This window comes from Melopsittacus undulatus, chromosome 3, assembly GCF_012275295.1.
Source record: "Melopsittacus undulatus isolate bMelUnd1 chromosome 3, bMelUnd1.mat.Z, whole genome shotgun sequence".
Lineage (NCBI taxonomy): Eukaryota > Metazoa > Chordata > Aves > Psittaciformes > Psittaculidae > Melopsittacus > Melopsittacus undulatus.
The window spans coordinates 15,130,366-15,155,083 of record NC_047529.1 but is presented as its reverse complement, the minus strand read 5'-3'; the positions used below and the strand labels follow the sequence as shown (position 1 = coordinate 15,155,083).

At 39.4% G+C, this 24,718-nt stretch overlaps 1 protein-coding gene across 1 annotated transcript in view; it reads left to right on the top strand.

Moving 5' to 3' along the window:
• The window catches only part of KIF13B (kinesin family member 13B), a 131,788-nt gene that overhangs the window by 75,278 nt on the left and 31,792 nt on the right, over nt 1-24,718 (top strand). Inside the window, 17 exon segments of the mRNA XM_013128381.3 lie at nt 252-338; nt 1,624-1,814; nt 2,638-2,848; nt 5,288-5,450; nt 6,447-6,593; nt 7,096-7,245; nt 8,107-8,235; nt 9,784-9,954; nt 10,817-10,974; nt 12,638-12,770; nt 13,717-13,863; nt 16,275-16,304; nt 18,695-18,794; nt 19,125-19,251; nt 20,803-20,858; nt 22,123-22,247; nt 23,358-23,534. Of these exon segments, the coding sequence (XP_012983835.2) occupies nt 252-338; nt 1,624-1,814; nt 2,638-2,848; nt 5,288-5,450; nt 6,447-6,593; nt 7,096-7,245; nt 8,107-8,235; nt 9,784-9,954; nt 10,817-10,974; nt 12,638-12,770; nt 13,717-13,863; nt 16,275-16,304; nt 18,695-18,794; nt 19,125-19,251; nt 20,803-20,858; nt 22,123-22,247; nt 23,358-23,534 (2,302 nt within the window).

Sequence of the window (24,718 nt, the reverse complement as noted above, 5' to 3'; positions counted from 1 at the left end):
ATAGCTGTCATTATCTATCCAAAAACACTGAACTCCATAAGCAGTCAAAAGAAGCTGCTTTCGAGGATTTTATGAAACTACACAGTATATCAGTGAAGTTTCTGGATATATTTTGTCTGGTTGCTGCAATCCATAAACCTGTTCTTCTTCCCTAACTATTTACAATAAAGAAAGTAGTACTAGGATTAAAAAAAGAAAAAAAAAGAACCCTTATATAGATGTATTTGCTTTAGATTTTTGCCTTTTCACAGGACGTTCGTAAATGGTTCTGCTGTCATGTGTCCTATCCAGCTACATCATGGAGACAGAATACTGTGGGGAAACAACCACTTCTTCAGGTACAAAAGACATTAAAGAAATTATAAGTTTGTGCCAACTTGGTTTTGTCTTAAGGTATAAAGAAAGAAGTCAGTGGAGCATTCAAGCTTCAGGAGGAGGTGATTTCTTTTACGTTGGGATTATAATCTTAGAATGGTTGGGTTGGAAGAGATGTGAAAGATCATCCAGTTCCAACCCCTTTCCATGGTCAGGGACACCTTCCACTTGACCAAGTTACCTCAAGCCCCGTCCAACCTGGCCTTGAACGCTGCAGGGAATGGGCAACCACAGCTTCTCTGGGCACCCTGTACCAGGGCCTTGCCACCCTCACACGAAACAACTTTTGCCTCATATCTCATCTAAATCTCCCCTCTGTCAGTTTGAAGCCATTCCATGCCCTTGTCCTTGTAAAAAGCTTCTCTCCAGCTTTCTTGTAAGAAGGCAGTGTTGATGAATGATCGTTCTTGAATACTGAATATTATAACAACTGTGCTTGTTTTCAATTTTGGAGCACTAGCTTGACTTGACTTTTGTATTTTCAGAGGGACTGTAATCTTGCTGATGGGGACCTTGCTGTGGTTACCAGTACTATTATCTCTTCAAAGAGGTTTAATTTTTGAGCTGGTATCTTTAAGGTGGCTTGGTACCACATTAATACTAAGTACGTTCTCCTTCACAGTGAAAATATTACACCCAAGCTTTGACTTGGGTAGGTTGCCTTTTGGGTTTTGCAGATAAGGTATTAGATTATGGACCTATGTTATATAGTGATCTGGGTCTTACAAGTTCACTATTTTCTGAGTTTTCTGGAGTTCTGTCTCCAGCCATACCTATGCTCTTCCTGTATCAGACAGGATCATTGGTAGGAGTTTTCAGTGACAGACTCAATTTTTGAAACCCTCTGTGGTGGGTGTGAAATACCTTAAAGGTTAGGGGGTTTAAATGATAATCTAAAACTAAATTGGTTTCATTTATGCTTGAAACAAAAATCTGTATAAAAAGAGATAAAATTTCTTTATTCCTTCTAAATTGTTTGGATATGTGACAACTGAAAAAATTGATGGTTATCTAAAATATATGATTAGTAATGTCATGTATTCTCTATTACTAGAGTGTAGAATAGTTTGCCTTTAACTCCCCTGTTTACACTGAGGAAAACTACACTCATAGTAGATCAACAGATTTTGAAAAGAAAAAACCTACAGATTTGGATAATCTGCTTAATTTTAATAGTCTTTGAAAGCAACCCTTTGCTTCAGAGTTGAGCAATTAATAGTTCTTTAAAAATTTTCCTGTTTTTTAAAGGCTGAATTTGCCAAAGAAGAAAAAGAAGGCAGATCATGAGGATGAAGAGCGAGACAACTCTATGAAATGCAGTAATAGTGTTGAACAGCTGGACATAGATGGGGACAATTCCAGTGAAGTGTCTAGTGAGATTAACTTCAGCTATGAGTATGCTCAGATGGAAGTCACTATGAAGGCACTTGGTAGCAATGGTAAGAAGCCACAGAAATTACTGGGAGTATGTACAGAATACAAGGTTACATCTTCAGGGACTTTTAACCACAGACTTTTTCCCTCACAACTTCCTACTGGTGATTTTTTCTTGTGAATGACTCATAATAGCCATTTTTGCAATTGAAGGGGGGAAAAAACATTGCAGACTCTTTGCTTTGGCAGGTCTTGTCGAGGAAAAATCCCAAACTGGAACACTGGTAGAACTGCAGCCTGCAGTCAAAATGTTTTCACTTTGTTGTTGTTGATTTTTCTTGTGTTATGTCTCAGTCAGACATTAACTCCCTTGATTTCTGTCTCTGAAGCCATGTCCTTTAGTTTTTGTGGTCTTATGTAGCTGTCCCAGAATGACATTATTTTGGGAAATAGGAAGAAGTTTTTTTCAGCTTGGTCTTTTGCCTTTCTCAGTTCTCTTGAGTCATCCAGTCTGTTCTGTAGATGTTTATTTTGTTCAGCACTTCAGCAATTTTTTTTTAATATGCTTTACAACAAAAATATAATCTCTTCCTCCTTTTATATGATAACTGTATTTACTGTCTAGGACATTCCTCACCATGAATTTCAGTTGCTACCTCAGGCCCTAATATGGATAACTGCAGATAGAGAATGGGGAAGGAAAGTACCAAAACATAATAATTCCCACCTTGCCCAAAGTCATACAGCGTATCTGTAGCAGAACATGGGAAAGATCTCGTATTTCAGAGTTCCCCATCTCTGCCCCATTTTCATGCAGTTTGAATTTTACGGTTAACAGGAATTCGACCCCCAGAAATACTAGCTTCTTTATTTTCAACATCTGCTTAGATCCAATGCAGTCAATTTTGCAAAGCCTGGAACAGCAACATCAAGAGGAGAAGAGGTCTGCACTTGAACGACAGAGACTGATGTATGAACATGAACTGGAGCAATTGCGAAGGCGATTGTCACCAGAGAAACAGCATTTCCGCAGCATGGACAGGTTCTCCTTTCACTCCCCCAGTGCCCAGCAGCGCTTACGGCAGTGGGCAGAGGAGAGGTGAGTAATCAAATCTATCCCTCAGGAGTGTTCATTTAAAGTTCTTTGGTGCTAGTGATTTTTATAGGATTTAATTGCATATCTCTGCAGAATTTCTGCGAGGACTCCTGTGGGGGACTGGGGAGGACAGGTTGAAAATATTGGAATAATCAGACCTATAATGCTAGAAAAGATGAGAAAGAATGAGTGCCTGCTTTGTTGTTAAGGAGAAACTTTCCTGATGAGCACTGAATTTGTCTAACAAGGAGGTGATTGGAAGACATTTTGAGACTCCCATATGAGTTTGTTGTTCTGTGGATCATGACTCAGCTGCTGGAAGGTTGTTTTTACTCTTGACTCCCATCTGTCTGAGCTGGACAGGTCTTGGCAACTAGAAGAGTGCAAAAAGAAAAGGGAATAGAAGGATGATAAGAAGAATTTTGATGCAGAGCAACGCAAAACTTGTCCAATAACCACAGAGGAGCCACTGTCCTCTTTGCCTTTTTCTAGACAATTGCACTCAGGTTATTTACTTCAGCCTCTAATGATCTTTTCCAGTATTACTGTCAAAAAGAGCAGCTGCAGGAGGAAGATGAAGCGTACCCAAAAACAATGAGTATGATAAAAACATTGTAATGCTAAAATACAAATCTAATTTATATGGCTAGAGAAGCAGTCTTTGAAATATTTTTGAAAATATTTGAGAAAGCCTATCAAGGTATTAGATCTGTGACTGGAATATTTTGTGGTACACGATTCCTGTCTTGCACAGTTGGCTTGCTTTCCCTCTTGCCAGGGAAGCCAGTGAGCAAGTGGGTATGGTGTCTGAATAAAACTTTCTCTGTAAATGGAACATCCACATCTGTGATGGGGAAGCTCTGGAATATGCCACACAAGAGCTGACTGTTCAGCAAATGCATGGAGAATTCTCCAAAGCCAGCAGTGTGTTAATGTTTATACTGCTAAACTCATAATCTTATTTGAAGATTATGCAATTTAATGAAGAAATGCTATTTAATTTACCTGATTTTTATGTTAAAAACCATAGAATGGTTTGGGTTGGAAGGTACCATAAAGGTCATACATACAGTTCCAACCCCCCTGCCTTGGGCTTTTCTAGAGCCAGAAGTCCCATTGAATGAGTCATGCACTCTTGTTAGTCTTTTTAAAGGTTTCTGTAGATGCTTTGGAAAAATATTTGTGTTACGAAGTGGGTCCTACCAAGCCATGTATTTGTTGAAGTAAATATTGGCTGCTTCTCAGATGAGAAGAAACCCACATAGAAGCATAGAATGGTTTGGGTTGGAAGGGACCTTAAAGACTGTCTAGATCCAGACACCTTTCACAGAGACACCTTCGACTAGAAAAGGTTGCTTTAAGCCCTGTCTAACCTGGCCTTGAACACTGCGAGGGGATAGGACAGCCACAGCTTCTCTAGGCAACCTGTGCCAGTGTCTCACCACTTTCACAGAGGAGAACTTCCTTTCTATCTGAATCTCCCCTCTGTCAGCTTAAAGCCATTCCCTCTTGTCCTGTCCCTGCAGGCCTTTGTCAAAAGCCCTTCTCCAGCTTTTTTGTTGGCCCCTTTAGGCACTGGAAGCTGCTCTGAGGTCTTCCTAGAGCCTGTGTTCTTCTCCAGGCTGAAAAAGCCCAGCTCTGTCAGCCTGTTTCCATAACAGAGGTGCTCCAGCCCTCAGAGTATCTTCATGGCTTCCTCTGGACTTGCTGAGTCAGTCTGAAGGCTTTTCTCTTAGCTGACTAGGGATACTTACCACCCCAAGGATCTGTAACTCCACCATTTCATGGTCACTGCAGCCAAGACTGCCCTTGAGCTTCACATTCCTCATCCCCTCCTTGTTGGCAAGAACAAGGTCCTTGTTCTCTCCTCATTGGCTCAACAGATACTGGGGTGGTTGAAGTCCCACATGAAGACCAGACCTTGTGATAACGAGGCAGTTCCTATCTGTCTACAGAGGGCCTCATCTGCTTGGTCTTCCTGGTCAAGTGTTCTATAGCAGACCTCCACTGTAGTGTCACCTGTCCCTCCCTCTAATCTTGATCCATAAGCTCTCAGTCCACTCCTCATCCATCCCAGGCATTGCTCCATGCACTCCAGCTGGTCATTGACATAGGGAGTGACACCCCCTCTTTGTCACCTCAGCCTGTCTTTCCTGAAAAACCTCTATCCTTCCATTCCATCACTCCACTCATAGGAGCCATCCCCTTACATATCTGTGATGATACCAGTAAGTGTGTGCATGTCTCTAACTCCTTTTGTTTATTCCCCATGCTATGTGCATTGGCATAGCGGCATTGAAGTGGGCCCCTGATGAAGCTGACTTCCTGATTGGACGTTAAGTTTCCTTCCTGTCAAGGGATGATTTGTTTTGCACTCAGTTCAATATTTAAATGTTGTGATTTTTTTTTTCCTGTCTCCCCCTCTGTATCCCCTTCTTTTAGAGAAGAAATGCTGACCCACAGCCTGAGAAAGCTGCGAGAGCAGATTGTTAAAGCCAATTTATATGTGAGAGAAGCCAATTTTATCGGAGAAGAACTGGACAAGAGGACAGAATATAAAGTTACCCTCCAGATCCCAGCTTCAAGCCTTAATGCTAACAGTAAGGTAAGGTATTGTTCAGTATGTTTGCCTTTTAACATTCGCATTTGTTGTATTATGACTTTAGTGGTCCAGATAGTTTGCCAGTCTAGTCATGTGCATTAAATATGGCTCTATGAGCATATGTTACATTCTTATTTCATTACCATGAAAACTTGATATATACTATCTTACTGATACAAATTTTGGTGCAGGTCCTTTCCACTGGTGCTGAAGTTCAGACTTGCTTCTGTTGCAGTGACAAAATCTGTGTAGGTTAGGTAACGTCTACTTCAAGTATTCACCATCTACTTGTGGACGTTTGGTTTTCCATCACCTAGTGAGCTGGGAAAATGTTGTCATCCCCATTGTGGAGGAAGGAGCTGGAGCAGAGAGGTTTTGGGTTATTTGGTTTAGGCTTAGAAATTGTTGAAGGGGGGAGCTGAGCCCAAGCATCCATGTCTCAGGCTGGCTACCTAAGTTGGTATTATTCATGTTCTTGGCATCAGCTCAATATTTTGGGGATACTCATGCTGTCATGAGTACAGTAGATGTATTTTATTCCATGATTAGAATTTTTATCAATTACTTTAAAAGTTTCTCTTGTCTGCTATTTTTTTTTTTTGCAGTCTTCTGGCACACCTACAAGCAGGATGGTAAAGAGGGTTAAGTGTTTTCTCTAGTTGAAAGTTGCAGACAGTAGTAATCTTAGCTGGGACTCCAGGCCTGCTGTAACTTGCTATTTGTGAAATGCTTAAATATTCCTACTTCTAATAGTTATGTAAGGTGAAAAGCCATGGAAACTAGTGTGTGTAGCTGTGATTAGACATCACAGTTAAACTGAACACAAATACACTGTGACAGCCAAGCTCAGAGTCTGTCATACTTGAATTTGAAGCTAGAATTAAAAAAGAACAGAATCTAGACTTTTGCCAAAGATCTTCTCAGTTTTGTATTGGTTTTAAACTGTCTCTTCTTTGTTGTGACACAGATTACTTACTTGTATCTCTAATTGTTTCATAGAGAGGGGCAATTCTCAGCGAGCCTGCTATTCAGGTGAGAAGGAAAGGGAAAGGCAAACAGATTTGGTCACTGGAAAAGCTGGAGAATCGATTGGTAGATATGAGGGATCTTTACCAGGAGTGGAAAGACTGTGAGGAAGACAACCCAGTAAGTAAAAATTTCTCCAGTATTGTGCTGATAGAACTACATTCCTGTTAAAATTTATGTTTAAGCAGATGTGAGAAAATCTTCTGGTTCAGGAGGGGGAGGGCGAAGGTTGGGAGGAAGTATGTAGAGATAAGTTTTTCTGAGCTTTTGCTTTTCCTGGTACTGAAGTGGTCTTCAGCATGTCAGTAAGCCTTTTTTGTCACTTTGATGCTTGTTTGCATACGTAGTTTGGTGATAGAATCCAGTGTACAGTAAGAAGCCATATGTAAACAATAGCAGTTGATGTTTATGCTGACTTCTCTGTTTCTGGTGACATTAAGGAGAACTTGCTGAGGACAGACCTTATACTTGGTGCAAAGTAAAATTCAGGTCTCTGTTCTTGTGATATAGTCTGGCCTACCACTTGAGTCCATTTTTCTTTCATTAGGTTGGTTGTGCAACACTTTGAAAACTTTTTCATTAAAGGTTTGGTTTTCTTACATTATTATGAATTTGATTGAAGGTGATGAGGGCTTACTTCAGGCGAGCTGACCCATTCTACGATGAGCAGGAAAACCACAGCCTTATCGGAGTAGCTAATGTTTTTCTTGAGTGCCTCTTCTATGATGTGAAGCTACAATATGCTGTTCCAATCATCAACCAGAAGGGAGAGGTTTGTCATTCTTCCATAATATATCCTTGCTTAATTATTTAATTGCAGTCTGTGGATCTCATTACCAGCATATAGTAGGTATTTTCCAGTTTCATGTGGACAAGCTCTTTGCTAATCATTTGGAATTACGCAAATCACATACTAACTTGTTAGAGTTGTATAAACAGTTCTGATTCCCAGCATGTTGACTGTAAAATGAGGAAAAGCTTTGTAAGCAGCTTTGTGAGTGAAACAGCCCAAATAAATACTTCGTAAAACAACTATGAGCTCCACTGGCTTTCACTGACTACTATCAAGAATAGGCTCTTAAATGTATGCTGTAAGAACAACTTCAAAAGCACCCAGAGCATGCCAGGTAACATTCTTCAATCTCTGGGTGTTTTTAATTCATGGCCCAGAGAAGCTGTGGCTGCTCCATCCCTGGCAGTGTTCAAGTCCAGGTTGGATGGGGCTTTGAGCAACCTGGTCTATTGGAAGGTGTCCCTGCCTGGGGCAGGGGGTTAGAACTGGATGAGCTTTAAGGTCCCTTCCAACCCAAACCATTTTATGATTCTATGATTCTCTGTGATGTGCATCACATGAACTTTGTAGACTCTCTAGAGACTGGTGTGAAGGTGAAATTGCAGTATGGTGTTCCCAAAGTTACTCTAGTGGCTATTTCATAATTTTACAACAAAAGCTGTTTGAGCCTTTCTCATAAGTGTTCATCTCATGCAACGAATGCACAGTACAAGATAATAGAAAGGAATAAAATGTTGTCTGCTTACACACTGGAAGCAGCAGTAGCTGTGATTACCTGAAAAGGGAGGAAGCTGTCACTGTTTTCTGGCACACCGGCAATTCTTACTCTTTTTTTATCAGGTATCAGGTCGTCTCCACGTTGAAGTTGTTCGAGTTAGTGGAGAGATAGACGACAGGTTGGTTGGAGGCGAGGATAGTCCAGACTATTCAAATGAAAATGACGTTCAGGAGAGAAAGCTTGTCTGCAGGGTGAGTTCTCGTTATATCCCAACCTATGAGCAACCTTCTCTCTTTCCATCTCAAGTCTTAAAAAAGTCCCTGGTGTGTTGGCTTCTGGACCTTAGATGCCTCTTTGGAACCTTGTGTATCATGTTTGCTTGTAGTATGCAGCCACAGAGGCAGAGTCCTGTCTTTGTACTCATTGATTGAGTATATGAAATTGTATTGATGTTTCAGGAGTAAAAAGTTATAAAAATAGGGCAAATAATTTAGCTGTACCTAATGATTCAGTTGTATGCACAGAATTTAATAATTTTGCTGTATTTGTTTCATGGTCTTATGGAATGCCCTGGGGCCCAGTGCTTGTCCTGAAGCACTGCTGTGTTTTCTCATGATATTTTATTCCTGGGGTGGCTAAAATAATACAAGATAACTAGATGGGGCTTGTTCCTTTCAGTCTCCATGATTTATTTTTTTAAGTCTGCAAGGTATTAATTAAACTATATACCCATAAAGTTCATTATAGTCTTGGAAGACATGAAAGATCTGTACTCTAGGATTGGAGCTACACTAATTCAAAAGGAGTCAGAACCTGATAAACTCCCATTGTTCTGTGAATCATTCTCAGTATTTCTCTCTATAAATATTAGTTTGTGAAATACATACAGGTGTATTTATTATTGTTAATAATAGAAGGAGAGTGTTTTCTAGCAGTTTCGTGTTGTAGTAAAGCACAAGATAGGCTAAGCTACAGCTAAGAAAAGAGAGAGGCAAAAAGCACTAGGAGGGAGTGGTACTCAACTTCTCTGGCTTCTGTACAATACGAACAATCTGGGGGCAGTTGTATTCCTTTTTATGTTTTATCCTGTCCCACAGAGCTCCAAGGGCTTGCAAGCAGTATGGGATATTGTTGCAGGAAACATATCCTCCTGAAGATCTTGAGTGCTACCTCACTATAGGAGCCTGTTTAATTTTATCTTAACTTGACAAATGGAGAATAGAAGTTTATTAAATAGCATGGCTAATATGGTGGATTCATTTAGATCAAAAGATACATTCAAAACATTTTGGTTTCTATTCGGCCTTGACTTTGAACAAGAGGGGACAGGCTACTTCTGTACTGTTGAGCTTATTTTCGTGTTGTTTCTATCATCACAGAATAAACAGGGATTTTGCAGAATAAAGGGGACAGGGTTAGGTAGAATTATGAGATTTTCATTATGTCCTTCTTAAATGGCAATGTTTTCATTACATCTCACCATTAAAAATGAACAAGATGTTTTGATGTGTTTGTAAAATCTAGCCCTCTAGCTTTTACTCCCAAGAAATATGTACCTGATGACATCTAGTGACCGTGGTCAGCCAATGCACTCAAAATATTGTGTGTGTTGGTGCAGAAATGCGTATTTTGTGGGGTTTTTTTTTGTTTTGGTTTGGTTTTTGTGGTTTGATTTTGTTTGGTTTGTTGGGTTTTTTGGTTATCCTTTGGATATAGAAAAACATTGTTCCAACAGAAAATATTTTAGTTCTATGTCTAATGAATAAGTGCTTTTTCTTCATTTCTCATCTCTTTTCTAGATTAAAATACTTCAGGCTACAGGTTTGCCACAGCATCTCTCCAACTTTGTGTTCTGCAAATATACTTTCTGGGATCAACTGGAGCCAGTCAATGTTGCACCTGAGGTGGATCCTTCCTTATCCTCTGTCAGCAAGGAGCCACGTTGCATGGTTGTCTTTGATCACTGCAATGTAAAGTATTTTTTTCTTTTTCTATTTCATTAATGAAATTTTAGTCAGTTTCACTCACATTATAATACTTCATGAGGCTGATACCTAATAGCATTTCTAATAAGAACTTAAACATCTTCAGAGTTCATATAAGTTTAATTATTCTATGCTGTTCACTAGTGTGGAAATCACAGAAGATGAAGTGGGTTAATAAAGGCAAGTAATCTGTTCAGCAGAGAGACTTATATTAGCTTACCCACAGTAAAGATGCAGTTGAGCATATATCACTTTAGACTCTGATGCAGTGGAGATAAATGTCCCAGTCATGGGACATAATGCCTGTTATCCTAATGTACTAGATTGAAGTAGTAAAAAGTTAGGTCATGTAGCTTAGAACAGACCATTTCTTCCCACTGATTTTGGAGCAACTGTCTGAGTGGAGTCTTTAACAGAGATAGATGAAATCAGCTTAGATGAATCCCAGGCAAATTAGCTGAGTTCTCCTCACGTTCTTTGTCATTACACTGAGCAATTTATTCAGCTTATAATTTCTAAAATAAATACAATACCTTCTGATGAGTTTTGATTTGCTGACTGAATATTAGAAAATATTATTTTAATTTTTTTGGAGCCATCAGATTATGACTTGGAACAGCTTGTGATCACTTTTCAGCTCTTTACAGACTCGAAGCTTCAGTAAATCATGTTATCTTTGCCTGACCTCCTGATTTTACAAATGAAGGTGACAGTTCTTTCTTTCCTTTATATTGTGGCTTGGAGACCAGGGTGACTTTACTCCATACTTACATTAAAGCCAAGGCAATAAATCTCTAAGCTTAAGTCATTGTGTAGTCACAGTCATCAACCGATTTGTCACTTACAGGAAGTTTCTGTAAATATTTCTGAAGACTTCATGGAACATCTTTATGATGGTGCTTTGGCAATAGAAGTATATGGGCACAAGCAGAGTGGTGACCGAAAAAATCCAGCCCTCTGGGATTTGGGAATAATTCAAGCCAAAACACGCAGCCTTCGTGACAGGTAAATATGGAAAAATAGATCCTTGGCTTAGAATTTTCAGGAAAATCCCTGTCTCAGGTGCCCAGTTCTGAGGCAGGTTTGAGATAAGTAGTCAAATTTTGAACTGAAGACAACTGAGCATGTTTTTGAGATTGTAGACTCTGTTGGAAAACCACCATGCAATTTGTCAGTAGGCTTTGAAAAAGTGAAAGAGGAGAAATGCCCATCCCTATTTCAAATTAGAAGTAGTAAAACTTGAAAGACTTAGAAGCCTCTTTTATCCAGGCAAACTCAATCTTGTGTTTTACAAAAGAGCAAGCTGATTATTTTCCTTTATATTGCTATGCGAGACTGCTCCAGAAAGAGCTGTCAAGTCTAAAACAGCAAGAGGTTGTCCTGACTGTATGCTGATATGTATTCAAGTTCTGACTCCAGTTCATTCTTGGCCATGAAATGTCATCCCTGTAGTGCTTCCACTGGAAGAGCCATGTTGCTAATTACTTCAGTTGGAGTAAATATGCAAAAGTATGGTAATTCAGACTGAAGGGGGCTGCTTGTTTGTTGTCCCCAAAGGAAGCTTAGTAGTATTCTCTTAAATGCTTTCCTTGATTTGCCTCTCCAATTAGAAGGCTGCTCTGCACCTTATTTTATTGGCAGTTAATTATCTTTTTACTTCCAGCCTAAACTTGTATTGAGCACTCTGAACATTAAGCTATATCTAGGGAAATTTAAAAGAAAAGTCAGGAAAATATGGCAAAAAGGAGATGGAAAAAAGAGGCTATAAAACCATAGAATGGTTTGAGTTTGGTTTAAAGATCATCCAGTTCCAACCCTGCCATGGGCAGGGACACCTTCCACTAGACCAGTTTGCTCAAAGCCCCATCCAACCTGGCCTTGGACACTGCCAGGGATGGGGCAGCCACAGCTTCTCTGGGCAACCTGTTCCAGTATCATACTACCATCACAGAAAAGAACTTCTTTCTAATATCTCATTTAAATTTCCCCTCTGTCAGGTTAAAGCCATTCCCCCTTGTCCTGTCTATACAGGCCCTTGTCAGAAGACCCTCTCCAGCTTTCTTGTCAGCCCCTTTGGAGGCACTGGAAGCTGCTGTGAGGTCTCCCCAGAGCTTTTCCTTCTCCAGGCTGAACAAGCCCAGCTCTGTCAGCCTGTCTCCATAACAGAGCTGCTCCAGCCCTCAGAGCATCTTTGTTGCTTTCTCTGGACTTGCTCCAACAGGAGTTCCTGAAATTCAGGAAAGTGCCCTGTATCTTGAAAGCTTGTGAGACAGAATCATATTTTATTACACTGTCTTCTGTTAGGACTAGCCATGCTGGGCTTCTGTGGCAGTAGCTGAGTTCAAAGCATAAATGTTAAAATGAAGTGGAATTGGCTTTTGGTTTGCAGAGGCTTACTTCTGATTTTTGACTGAAATAGTTGTTAGTAAAATTATAAGAACTGTACAGCTGGTAGCCCAGTCCTTACCGATGGCAGGCGGGGTGGAACTAGATGATCTTTAAGGTCTTTTCCAATTCAAACCATTCTATGATTATATACACTTAGAAGTGGTGCATATATTGACATGTTCCTTTGCTTCTTCAGTCTGTATTCTGAGCTAATCTGTTGTACTGATTCTTTCTTTGTGGAAAAAAAAGAAAGACAAACCATATTTGACATATTTTGCAGGTGGAGTGAAGTGACGCGAAAAGTAGAACTCTGGGTTCAAATTCTAGAGTTGAATGAGAATGGGGAATACTGCCCAGTTGAGGTGACTCCTGCCAGGGATGTGTGCACAGGAGGCATCTTCCAGCTCAGACAGGTAAGGTGGCAGATATATTTTGGCTGTAAAAAGAGCCTGCAGAAAGCCAAGAAGCTGCTATTTTAAAGGGATGGACACAAAATAAGTTATTGTATAGAACAGACAAAAAGTGGAAGAGTCCCTCAGGGTTTTGTGAAAATGCCAGTGTACATAAACTGAGATTGAAAGGAGATCAAATGCTTACAGGCAATCTTTTTGCTATGTTCTGTTCTGGGACAGCACCTGCTAGAACAGTCATCAGTCTCAACTGGACTTCATAATTTTTTAAAGAGGTTCAGAGTTTGCCTTCATTTGATCCTTCCGGCCAGCCACTCCTTTGTTCTTTGAATTCTATGTGCATTAAATTGTTAATGCTTAACTGAGTAGTTAACATTTGAAAGTGATAAGCTATTGCCCATAGAACACAAGGAATTAGTAAAAGTCAGATACAAGCTGAGCCTCCAAACTTCCCAGCTCCTTTGATGATTTTTTGCATCTTTTTTCCCCTGTGGGTTTTATAAAGGACAGTTACTGTGCTCCGCTAGTAGCACCAGGGGGTAAGAATTTTCGATCAAGTTTACTAAAATTCCAGTAGCTCACAAAATTAGACTGGTTTTTTCTCCTCTTTTATAGGTAGGGAAGAGACCCACCTGCCTTTGGAAGTACTACACATAAATTTCTCTAAGTGTATGTTTTAAAAATCCTCCATAAAAGTAAAATGGGAAGCTGCTGAATGCTGAATTTTTATCTTTTTGTAAATATATCAATCCTATAAATACAAATCCTTGCAACAGAAGGGTAACTCTTCAACACTGGGACACTGAGATCCCAGGGTTCACCACTTTGTTCTCCACAAAATAAAAACATAGTTGTGCTTGCGAGTAACTGCCACTAGAGGTCTCTATGTCCTTAAGCTTCTAGTATTATTCTCTTTTTCCAAGCATTTCCAATTTTTTTTTTTCGGCAGGGGCAATCTCGACGAATTCAGGTTGAAGTGAGATCTGTACAGGAATCAGGGACCTTGCCACTGATGGAGGAATCCATATTATCTGTTGGCATTGGCTGTGTTCAAATAAAACATGTCAAGTCACAAAAACTACCTGAAAGTTACCAGGTAAGAGTGAATGCTTCCTGTCATCTACAGCTATTTCCCAGACTGTAAAAGCATAAAGTGGTGTCCTGTGTGACAGCTGGAGGCAACTCCATTAATTTTAACGTTTAGTTTGGCTTTGGGAGATATTTTTTAAGCAACTTCTTAAACATATAAAGCAATATCAAGAGAAATTGGCAGAGTTACTTTAATGGTGGTTTTAGGGATTAGTCAGGATAGTTTGAAACTACACCTCTGTCTTTTTGAAAGTGTTGTGGAAGATCTTTTTAATCAGAGATAGTTTTCCATGGTGAAATAGTGTTTGTAAGACTACCTTCTGTGTGTTTTCTGGTTTTGGTATCTTTTTCCTATCTTTAAAAGCACCACAACCTTAACACACCATTCAAAGAAGAAAACATTGAAGTTTCTAAAATTCATTAGCAGTTTATCCAGTAGGTTTTACGTCAAGTATTTATATGCAACATATATTCAAACAGTGTTGAGTTACAAATGTGAGAATTATATGAACCGCTTGCTGACCCACAGTAAATGTTGAGCAGTTTGACAACCCCAGAAGCACTACATCTTATCTTAAACTGCAAGTATATTGATTTGGTTTTAGGGACTGTATTCTTGCACTCCTCCTATCAGTTTCTAGTGCAGTTTGACTTCTTCCCCAACAGCTGCATTAAAATCTAGTCACTGCTTGAAGTGAGCAAGGCAAAATCTGATGCAATAGCACAAGCAAGCCTCCAGACTTATTTGATTAGTTGCCCTGCTTAAGACTAGGCTAACTAAACATCAGGTAGTTTTGGGGACATCTCCCAGCTTTCTGTAATGTTTACCCTGTTGACAGACTGTGATTCAGTCTGTGTCTGCTCCTGTTTTTTAGCTTAATCAGTATTGTTTTTCTCTTTGAGGTCTGAAGTAGTTAGGTTTTTTGTTGTTTCCTAACCTTAACAGCCCCTTGCCCCTTGTGTGTCAGGGGTACAAAAAAGGGGAATTTTTTCCTCCTTTGCAGAAATCTCATGTTTCAGCAGCATCCTAGGCAGATTATTGCTTTCATTTCCCATTATGCTTCTGCTGGCAATTTTACCTTCAGGCTTTTGTAGCTGCCTTTCAATCACAGCAGTTTTTGATACCCATGGCCTATGAAACAAATAAACTGTTGTTTCTGTTTTACTCCTGAATGGAGCAAGGTTTTTGAAAGACTTTTCTCTACCAAGAAAGAATGAATGATTCTTGCAAATTTTATTTGAAAACTGGTACACACCTGCAACATACATATGCCTCCTTGAGCCTGTTTCAGAAGGAGACAAGTCCCAGGTGAACAGCCTGTCTGTCTCACTCTGCTTCTTCCCTAGTGAATTCCTGATCTGTTGACCAGTTTCAACCGTATCTGACAGAGCTGGCAACCCATAAAATAGCACATTCTTTCAAAAAGAAAGACTTAAGCTCTGCTTGAAAGAGAGACTAGTGAGTTGTGTCTGGCACTGATAACCCACATGGGAAAGGCCTATTGAAAACCATGTTTTATTAGTCTCTATCTTACAATAACCTTCTGACTTGAGCACCTGGATTTCTAGTCCCCTTATTAGCATTTCTCTGTCTCAAGTAAATCAGTATCTATGGAATATGAAAGATTTTCTAAAGATCTTGAACTAACAAAATGCTCTTCTATATAGCTTTTTCATTTTAGCTTAGCTAAGTTTTTGCTTTCATTATTAGATACAAAAGTAGACTCCAGTGGCTTGTTATTGCTTAAATAGATCAGTAATAACTCCGTGAGGACTGGAGCCCTCATTGCTTCTCCATTCACTATGAAGGAGTGGCAATTCTGCTTACTCTCACTACAAGTGGCTCTGCTTGTGATGAATGTTGAGAATGAAAGTTGGTGTCTCCTACCAGAAAATAATGGAAATCCAAATGTCAAAAGTCCACATTGCAACTCCTGATGTGACACACTTATTTAAACTCCCTAACAATTGACTTAGATGTTTACAGTTTTTTCCTGTAGATGCTACAGCAAGCTTACCTCAAATCCTTTATGCCAGACTGATTTTTCAGTAATTGCTGTACTATTGATACTGAAGTCTTATACCAGCACATTTTTCTTTGCTGTACAGGTTCAACAGGTTTCAATACTCCTCTTTCTTTCTTTCTTAGGGCAATTCAAGTGTTACACTTGCTTCCAATTACAAAGATTTGTAGTAGCTGTATCTCTGTCACTTTTTTCCATTATAATTGTTGGATTGTTCTGGATGAGCTGATAGCAGTGAGTCTTTGGGATGTCATCGTGTTTTAATTCTGTGATCATACTATTGCTAAGCTCAGACTTTTATGTAAGACTTGCTGAAATAGTTACACCTTTTGCATTCAGTGTGTATCCTGCTATAAACAAAATTAATGGCATGGTTTTGTATGTTTTGGCCTAGGAAGAAGAGGATGAAATGGACAGTTATCAGGTAAAACTTTTGAATCTTTTTTGTTTTTATGAACTCATGCATTTCAGATTAAAACACTTCAGAGTAGGACCAATATTTTGTCTTTGGTGTACTGGCTGGGTATGCAGAGAGCCTATCTACTGAAGAGACTAGAAGCTTGAGAACTGTGTAGATTGTTATGCTACAAAGCTGGGTGGTGGATTAGAGAAGTGGAAGGGAAAGAGCAAGAATCCTTAATGTGTATTTCTAAAACAAAATCCAATTACTTTTCATTTTTGGTGTTCTGTGGGAAGGAGTCTTCATTCTTGACAAACTATGGTATTGAAAGCAGCGCTGCATAGATAGACCTGGGGGCATTGATCGATGAGAAACTTAGCATGACCCAGCAGTGTGCGCTTGAGCCCAGAAACCAACCGTGTCTTGGGCTGCATCACTGGCAGCATGACCAGCAGGTTGAGGGAGAGATCCTTCCCCTCTGCTCTGGTGAAGAACACTCCATGCAGTCCTGCATCCAGCTCTGGAGCCCCAATGTAAGAAGGAGCTGTGTGAGTCCAAGGCTTGTTTGCCTGGAGAAGAAAGCTTTGAGGAAATCTTAGAGCAGCTTCCAGTGCCCAAAGGGGCTGACAAGAAATCTGGAGAGGGGCTTTTGACAAGGACATGTAGGTAGGGCAAGGGAGAATGGCTTTAACCTGACAGAGGGGAGATTTAGATGAGCTCTTAGGCAGAAGTTGTTCCCTGTGAGGGTGGTGAGGCCCTGGCACAGGTTGCCCAGAGGAGCTGTGGCTGCCCCATCCCTGGCAGTGTTCAAGGCCAGGTTGGACAGGGCTTGGAGCAACCATTGTCAAGTGGAAGGTGTCCCTGCCTGTAGCAGGGGATTGGAACTGGGTGAGCTTTAAGATCCCTTCCAACCCAAACCATTCTATGATTCTATGAGATTGTCCTGGTTGAGAACAAGAATAGGCATAGCAGTGTTGAATGTTGCAGTCAAATACTGTGTTCTGTTTCATACTGTGAATGTGCTATGTGTAAGACAGCTGGAGTGCACTGCATGGTCACCAGCCCTTAGGTGAAGAAGGGGGATTCTGGTCCTGGACCCCAAAGACAGCAGGGAAACATTACACTATTTTTTTCTATATAATGTCACAGTAATATGAATCTTAAAGGGGAGCTGATGAGATACAATATCTGTGATACCTTTCTCATCTTCTTGTGAATAACATTACAAAAGCACATCATTGTTGTTATAGATCTCAACTTTGTATAATGAGAGCAACCAGACATTTAATGCTTTCTGATAGATTCTGGCATACTTTAGGGGTCTGCAGCTGAGTTTATAGTCTTTCATTCACCCAGTTTTCATGACAAAGTATGTGTTATACTTTGATGTGGAATGCATCTGAACTGCTGTAAAAGAGGCCTGCCTGAAGGCATCCTAGAGCTAAACTTTGTGGCACCCAACATACTGCATGTCGAGTATCATTCATCATTTCTGAGCATTTCTCCACAAGAGACAAATGAACTGAGTGTTCTTAAGGACACCGAGGTGGGGATTTTTTTGAAGGACGTGAGCACTTCGGAAGAAATAATTTTAAAAGGCCTAGTTGCAAATGCCAGAACTAGGGATAGTCACATGATGCAGGGCAGGGATGGATTCCTAAAATGAGGCTGCTAAACGCTGAGTGGAAACAGTGAGTGATGGATAAGGACTGGTGTTTCCAGCCTTGCCACGAGGTAGTAGTTAGTGAGTTTTAGGCTAGTCTGGGGCAAAGATGTATAAAATGCAGTTTGTTCAGCTGGGAAATACAGAATAACAGCTAGAGAAGGATGCCTCAAGCTGGCAAACAAAACTAATTCAAATAAGATGTGGAAAGTTAGGGATTTGGACCGGTGAAGAAAGGCTAAGAAAACTGGGGTTGTTTAGCCTTGAGAAGAAGAAAAGACTCAGATGGGATCTTGTCAATGTATGTAAATGAGAAGGGGTAAAGAGAACAGAGCCAAGCTCTTCTCAGTGGCATCCAGTTAATGGAAAAGAGGCAGTGAGTTTGCACTTCACATAAGAAGTTGCTTGGAAAGGTTGTGGAGATCCCATCTGTGTTGATATTCAGATCTCAACTGGACGTAGCCCTGAGCAAGCTGCTGTGGTTGACCCTACTTTGGGCACAGAGCAGGGCTGGACTAGACAATCTCCAGAGAGGTCCCTTCCAACCTCAGTTGTTCTATGTTTCTGTTTAAGTTGTCCTGTGCAAAAGAAAATAGAGAAGAGATAAGTGACTTGTTGGAGGTCCACTCTGTGTCTTATTTTCTTCTTGGGTACAGGATGAGCAGAAGTGTTGAGGAAATGTGTAAGCCACAAATAGGAAACCTTGGCTTTCTTGGGTCAATATTTATCATGACTACTTTCCTCTTTACAGGATAGGGATTTGGAGAGGCTCCGTCGGAAATGGCTGTGTGCTTTAACAAAGCGGCAAGAGTATCTTGATCAGCAACTGCAAAAACTCGTTGGGAAGCCTGGTAAGCAAAATACAAAATGCAAAGGTAACAATAGTGATATGTTGAGGCATGCTCACATAATTTTTTATCTCAGTGTATTGTAAAATTTAGAAAAGAAGTTAATGGAGAGTCAAATCTCTGAACTCACCACTAATCTGCTTTCAGTGAAACTAAATTAGAGAAGCCTATATAAAATTGTTCTTGTGTACTGTGTGTTTCTTCTTTGTGTGCTGAATATCTTAGCAGAGTGAGGTTTTATTCTATTATAGCTGGTGTAAGATCACTGAGACATGATAAGGCACCGAATAAGAAATGCTCTCTATTGTCCTGCCTAACATCCTGCTTCTTCAGATAAAACAGAAGATGATGCGGATCGGGAAGCACAGCTTTTAGAGATGAGGCTAACACTCACTGAAGAAAGGAATGCTGTAATGGTTCCTTCTGCTGGCAGTGGGATTCCTGGAGCTCCAGCAGAGTGGTATGAACATACATTGCCATATGCAAGAACGAATGTAAAAATGATGCATGGCCTGTTCCTGGCTTGGATCATTGCCATTTTTTGCTTTCCTTAATCTGGCCTCTGTGCACCATATGAGCAAAGTTGTTAAAATTAGGCCTCTTGCTTAAATTATTTTATTAGGCTGTCTATCTGAAATTCAGAAATGGTATTTAGTAAACGATACTATTATTGATCAGAGTGTAATTCTGACCTTCTGAAAAAACAGGATCAATATTTATTACCATTGCACTTACCATTTAAAAAAATTAGCTAATATGTTAATTACCTAGTTCATTCGCTTAAAAGGCTGCTCTGTCATAATAAAACTGCATCTACAGGAGCATTTTGTTGCACTCCTGGTTTGAGCACAGTCTGTTTAGTCAGCAAGTGTTCCATGTAATTTTCTAAACATTAAAAATAGGAAGCTACACTATACTTGAGACTTCTGTACTGTAGCAGCTGTGAGTAACAACTGTAGATAAGGAGTCAAAGTTGTTTCACTTCAAATCTTCTGTCTTCAGTTGCTTTCAACTTTGTGAAAAAATTTTCTGAGCAAACATCTAACAGTATTTATGGATGGAATTGAGTGTCATGGAGTTTTAAGCTAAAGTTTGTTGAAGCTAGAAATTCTGAAACATAAAAATGACAAATGCTTGCTGGAAACACATCAGCCTTCACATCAAAGTGTTGGACTAGGTTGAAAAATAGTGGAGCTGCAGGAAACTTCCTTGAGGAAGAATCAGTTTTGAACACTTTCAGACCAGAGGAAATGTTTAGTGTTATTTCAGCACCATATATATTACAGAAGACTCCTGCTCTTGTTCACCATAAGTCCATGCTCTTGTTCATCAAGTCCAAGTTTGTCTTGAGGTGGCTACAGCCTTTTTTTCACAGCCAAGATTGCAACAAGGAACCTGAAAGTCTTATGTGCTTCATGTTACGTTTTTATTTCCTCATTAATGTGTAGCTTAAAGTGCTTAGCCAAGGACTATTTTGTTTAAAAAAAAAAACAGAACACCACCTATGTTACCCCTTCTTCCATTAAAGGTACCTTAAATAGCAGCTTTGACTCTTAAGTATGTGTGGTTTGTAAGAAAGAGTAATAACTGTGTAGTGTAGCAGCATCAATGTTAGTTTAAAAACTTTGACACTGGATGCTCAGGTTCTCACTCTGCTGTCTTCACTGCCATTACTAATGCAGAGGGGGTTGCATTTAATAAATGTATGTGTCAGAGTAAATAAACTTAATTTTGCTATTAGCATTTTAGAGGGAGAAAACATCTCTGAAAGCAGAGGTCAAAGAATATAATTCTAAAGCATCTAGGATAAAAGAAATACCAATTTAGCCGAATCTCTTGGAATCTGAACCAGTAAATTAAAATAAAACTGTTTGCCAATGTTATCAATAGTCTGGCTTAAAATGGCAGTTGTTCTGAATGTAATGTACTTGGGGCTTGTATCGTAAGGTACGTGTGCTGGGTAAATCTGTGTTAGTTTAAATGCTACCATTGTCCCTGTCTTCCATCTTAGGACTCCGGTGCCTGGTATGGAAACTCACATTCCTGTTATTTTCCTTGACTTGAATGGTAAGTGGTTCTTAAAATGATAGAGTGCTTTGAAACAAACTTTATACAGCCAGTGGCATTATAGAATTTAAGCATGCTAATAAAATGAAGACATGTCTGGAATAGCAGGTGGATTAATTTGGGAGTGCATGTTTTTCACTGAAACATTCTTTAATGTTCAAAATAGACAGCATTATATATGGGAGGACCATGGATTTTCATAATTACAATGTTTGTCATATTTTTTACAACTGAAATAGAAATAGTAAAATGAGTACATCTGAGGGAGTGTACAGCAATAGCAGTGTAAACTAAAAATTATTGTTGGGAATGTTCTGAGTTCTCAGTAATTTCTTTACTGATGACTTAGAAGAAAATGTGAAGTCACTGATAATAAGATCTAAATATCAAAAAAACATGGCATGGTTAGCTCTAATTAGTTTACAGAGAGTGATTGTGTGTGTTTCTTTTAAACAATGTATGGTCCAATACATCCAAGTACAAGATCCAGTTCAAACAATGTATTTATCAGATACTTCTATCAAAGACGGGAAATTGTAGCCAAGAAAGCAGCAACCCCAATTTAATCCAGGGAGCCAGCAATGCCTCATCAGCTGAACAAATTCTAGTTAAGATGCTGAATAGGGTTAACATGTGTTAGAAGCATCAGATGAGAGTGGGGAGGTGGCATTCTGCCTGTTGTGAGGAGGTCTTTGCTGCAATGCTGTTTACATTTATGGTTTGCTCATCTAACAAAGCATGTTGGTATATGAAATGGCTTCAGAAAGGAGCTAGTTAATCATTCATGGTGAGGGACTCAAGCCAGAAGAGATTGAGCTGCTTCTCAGAAACCAGATGAAGGGTTTGTTTAATCATGATCTGTAATTTTACTTGTGTAACCATCGGCTTATCTTTATTTAAAAAGAAAAACCCACACCACCTAAGTGATACCAGATGAGCAGTGTACTTGGTATTGAGCTGCAGTGCTGAAAACACACCTGTGGGCAAGGAGGGGATGTTTACAGCTGAGGGAGAGTCCCACACAAAGAGGACTTTATAAAGCACACTTGAGTCTGTGTTCCCAAATCTGTGTGCACGCTTTCTCTGTTGAAATGTGATTCTTTTTGAAGTGGAACAATGCAGGAGATTTTCTTTTGTACATAGAGTATAAGTAGCCAAGCTGGGGAGTTACTGATGAAAATGTGAATTTGTGACTTGCTGGATATTTTTAAAAAGGACAATTGCTTTGTGTCTCCTCACCTTCTGCGTTCACTTCTGTTTCTAGCTGATGACTTCAGCTCCCAAGACAACCTTGATGACCCAGAAGCAGGTGGGTGGGATGCTACACTTGTTGCAGAAGAGGAGGAGGAATTCTTTGAACTGCAGATTGTGAAGCATCATGATAGTGAGGTAAACAGAGATGCAGGCCAGTATATTTAGTTTAGAAGTCTGTTAATTGTTCTCCTTTTATATTCAGATGTGTAAATAGTGCATCAAAGACTGCATACTAAGTACAGAATACTCGTTTCTAATATAACTGACTTCATGTTTTCCAGAAGTATTCACTAGGAGTATAACCATGATTTGAAAAATAATAAAACTCAAAGATCTTCCTTCATCCAAATCCAAGCATTACAAAAGCTTCAGATTCAGAGTTTGTGTTTAAAAACCAAAACAAACTCCCTTAGCAAATTAGAAAATGGAATCCCCCAGCTGAAAAACTAAACAATATTAACTGTTGTTACAGTTAACATTTACCTGTTCATTGTTCCATTCGTTATACTCCATTTTGCCACATAGCTCAGGGTTTTACAACTTTCCAATTGTCGGTTTGTGATTTTTGCTCTTAGGCTTAGAATCTCTGATGTTATTTTGGTTTTCCTTACAGTTTTGCTCCTTACTCTGAGATTTATTGCTTTTTTATATTTCTGATGGTTTTGATAGGTTTGGGGTTTTTTGTTTTGATTTGTTTTCAAAGCCTAGAAAAATGGCTACCAGACTGTTTTTCTTATGGCTTGAATATAAACCATTTAAATATTCAGTAATACTTAACATTCAAGAAGAGAAATTCCAAGTTTTGCTGTATTGCTAGAAATGTTTCTGCAATGTTATTTCTCAAATGCAGACCAGGGTTTATGTAGTGTGATGGAAGATTTTCACTGCAATCTCTGTTGCTCTCTGGTTTATGTTAATAAATTAGGCCAAATGGTCCTGCAGTTCTGCATATTTTAGTTTATTTGCAATGATCCTGGGTATTCAAAAATCTTTTTTTCAAGAGGAAATGTTCCAGAGTTTGAGCAAGTTGGCATTTTTAATCCCAGCGTCTTCATTTGGCAAGCTAATCTTGATTTTTAAATGGCCTCTTCTGAAGTGCAGGGATTTTTCTTCACAGAGAGTGAAATGGAGAAGCTCACTCTCAAAATTTATGTATTATGTATTTTTGTTAATTATGCTTAATTAATTATAGTTAATTATACACCTAATTATGCTTATTAGAGGATACATTTTTTTCCTTTGCAGGTGAAAGCAGAAGCCTCATGGGATTCCACAGTCCACGACTGTATCCAGCTCAGTAAAGGAACAGCAGCAGATGAAAGAGTTTACCTTATTGTGAGAGCCACTGTCCAGCTCAGCCATCCTGCAGAAATGCAATTAGTGTTACGCAAGCGCATTTGTGTCAATGTATATGGCAGACAGGTATGTCTTCTATAATCGTTCATACTTTTCATTCTGCCCCATGATTATCACTGCTTGAAGAGGGGAAAACTGATTTGTGCAATATGCTGCTGCTATGACTCTTATTTTCCTGTATCTACTTTCATCTCTGTCCGCATGGAAGCACCTTATCAATCTCGTGTGTCGAGACTTTCAGCTGCCAAGTAATTTTCATAGTATCTTTTATATTGTGGATGATAATGCAGCTCTTTTTTAAAGGCTCAGTGGCACCCAGGTATGAGAAACTCACTGTTATTTGTATTAAATACTAAGTGCTTTATTCCAAATCACTGGAAAGAGTTAGCTTCTCATGAGCTTGCAGTTCATGTTTTGCAGAAACTGTGCATCACAAGAAATCTATGTGTTTCCTTACTCCTGTAGTATGTTCACACATTACTGCTGAACATTTCTCTATGTCCAGATATTTAAACTAACAGTAGTTGGAGCACAGATTCCTTTGTGTAATTTACCAAAGTTAATCACTCTGTCTCTTATGTTTTCCAGTTGGCTTGTGCTCTTAGAATAATTTGTAGGTAAGGGCATGATGTTTGATAAATGGAAAGCAGAAATTTGTCATTCTATTTGCAGCGTCTTGTCCTGAAAAATATTTCATTCTTGAGAAGGATGGTGAGGAAGAGTTCGTTCACGGTTGTCTCAGAATCCAGCTTCCCCTAGCAGTAATAACAAAGCAGAAAGCCTAAATTATTATTCTGTTTGCACGTCTGTAGTTAAAATCTGAAGCAAGAGCAGAAGAGGTGTGGTCACACCCTGAAACCCTGTTAGCAACTCTAAATTGCCTTTAGTGCTAGGAATAGAAGAACTTGGTGCTTCAAGCAGGCAAAAGCTTTTTCTCGGAAAGAGACCAGTGAATTTTTTTGTCATATAGATTGGAAGAGTATATTCAGTACAGAAATTGAGCATGCCAATAATTATGATTGTGTTAAGTCTTCATCGGTTCTGTTCGCTATGGATTTAGTCAGTGATGTGTTTTAGCTTTATTCAACACAGGATCTTTGGCTTTCTTGCTAGGTTTCTAAAAATCCTCGTCAATAACCTTTCCTGGGTGTTTGTCTCAGCAGCATCTCTGAATGACTCATCTCTGCATTAATTCAACAGTCCAGTTCTTAACCCTGCAAGGCGCCAAGTCAGCATAAACAATGACCATG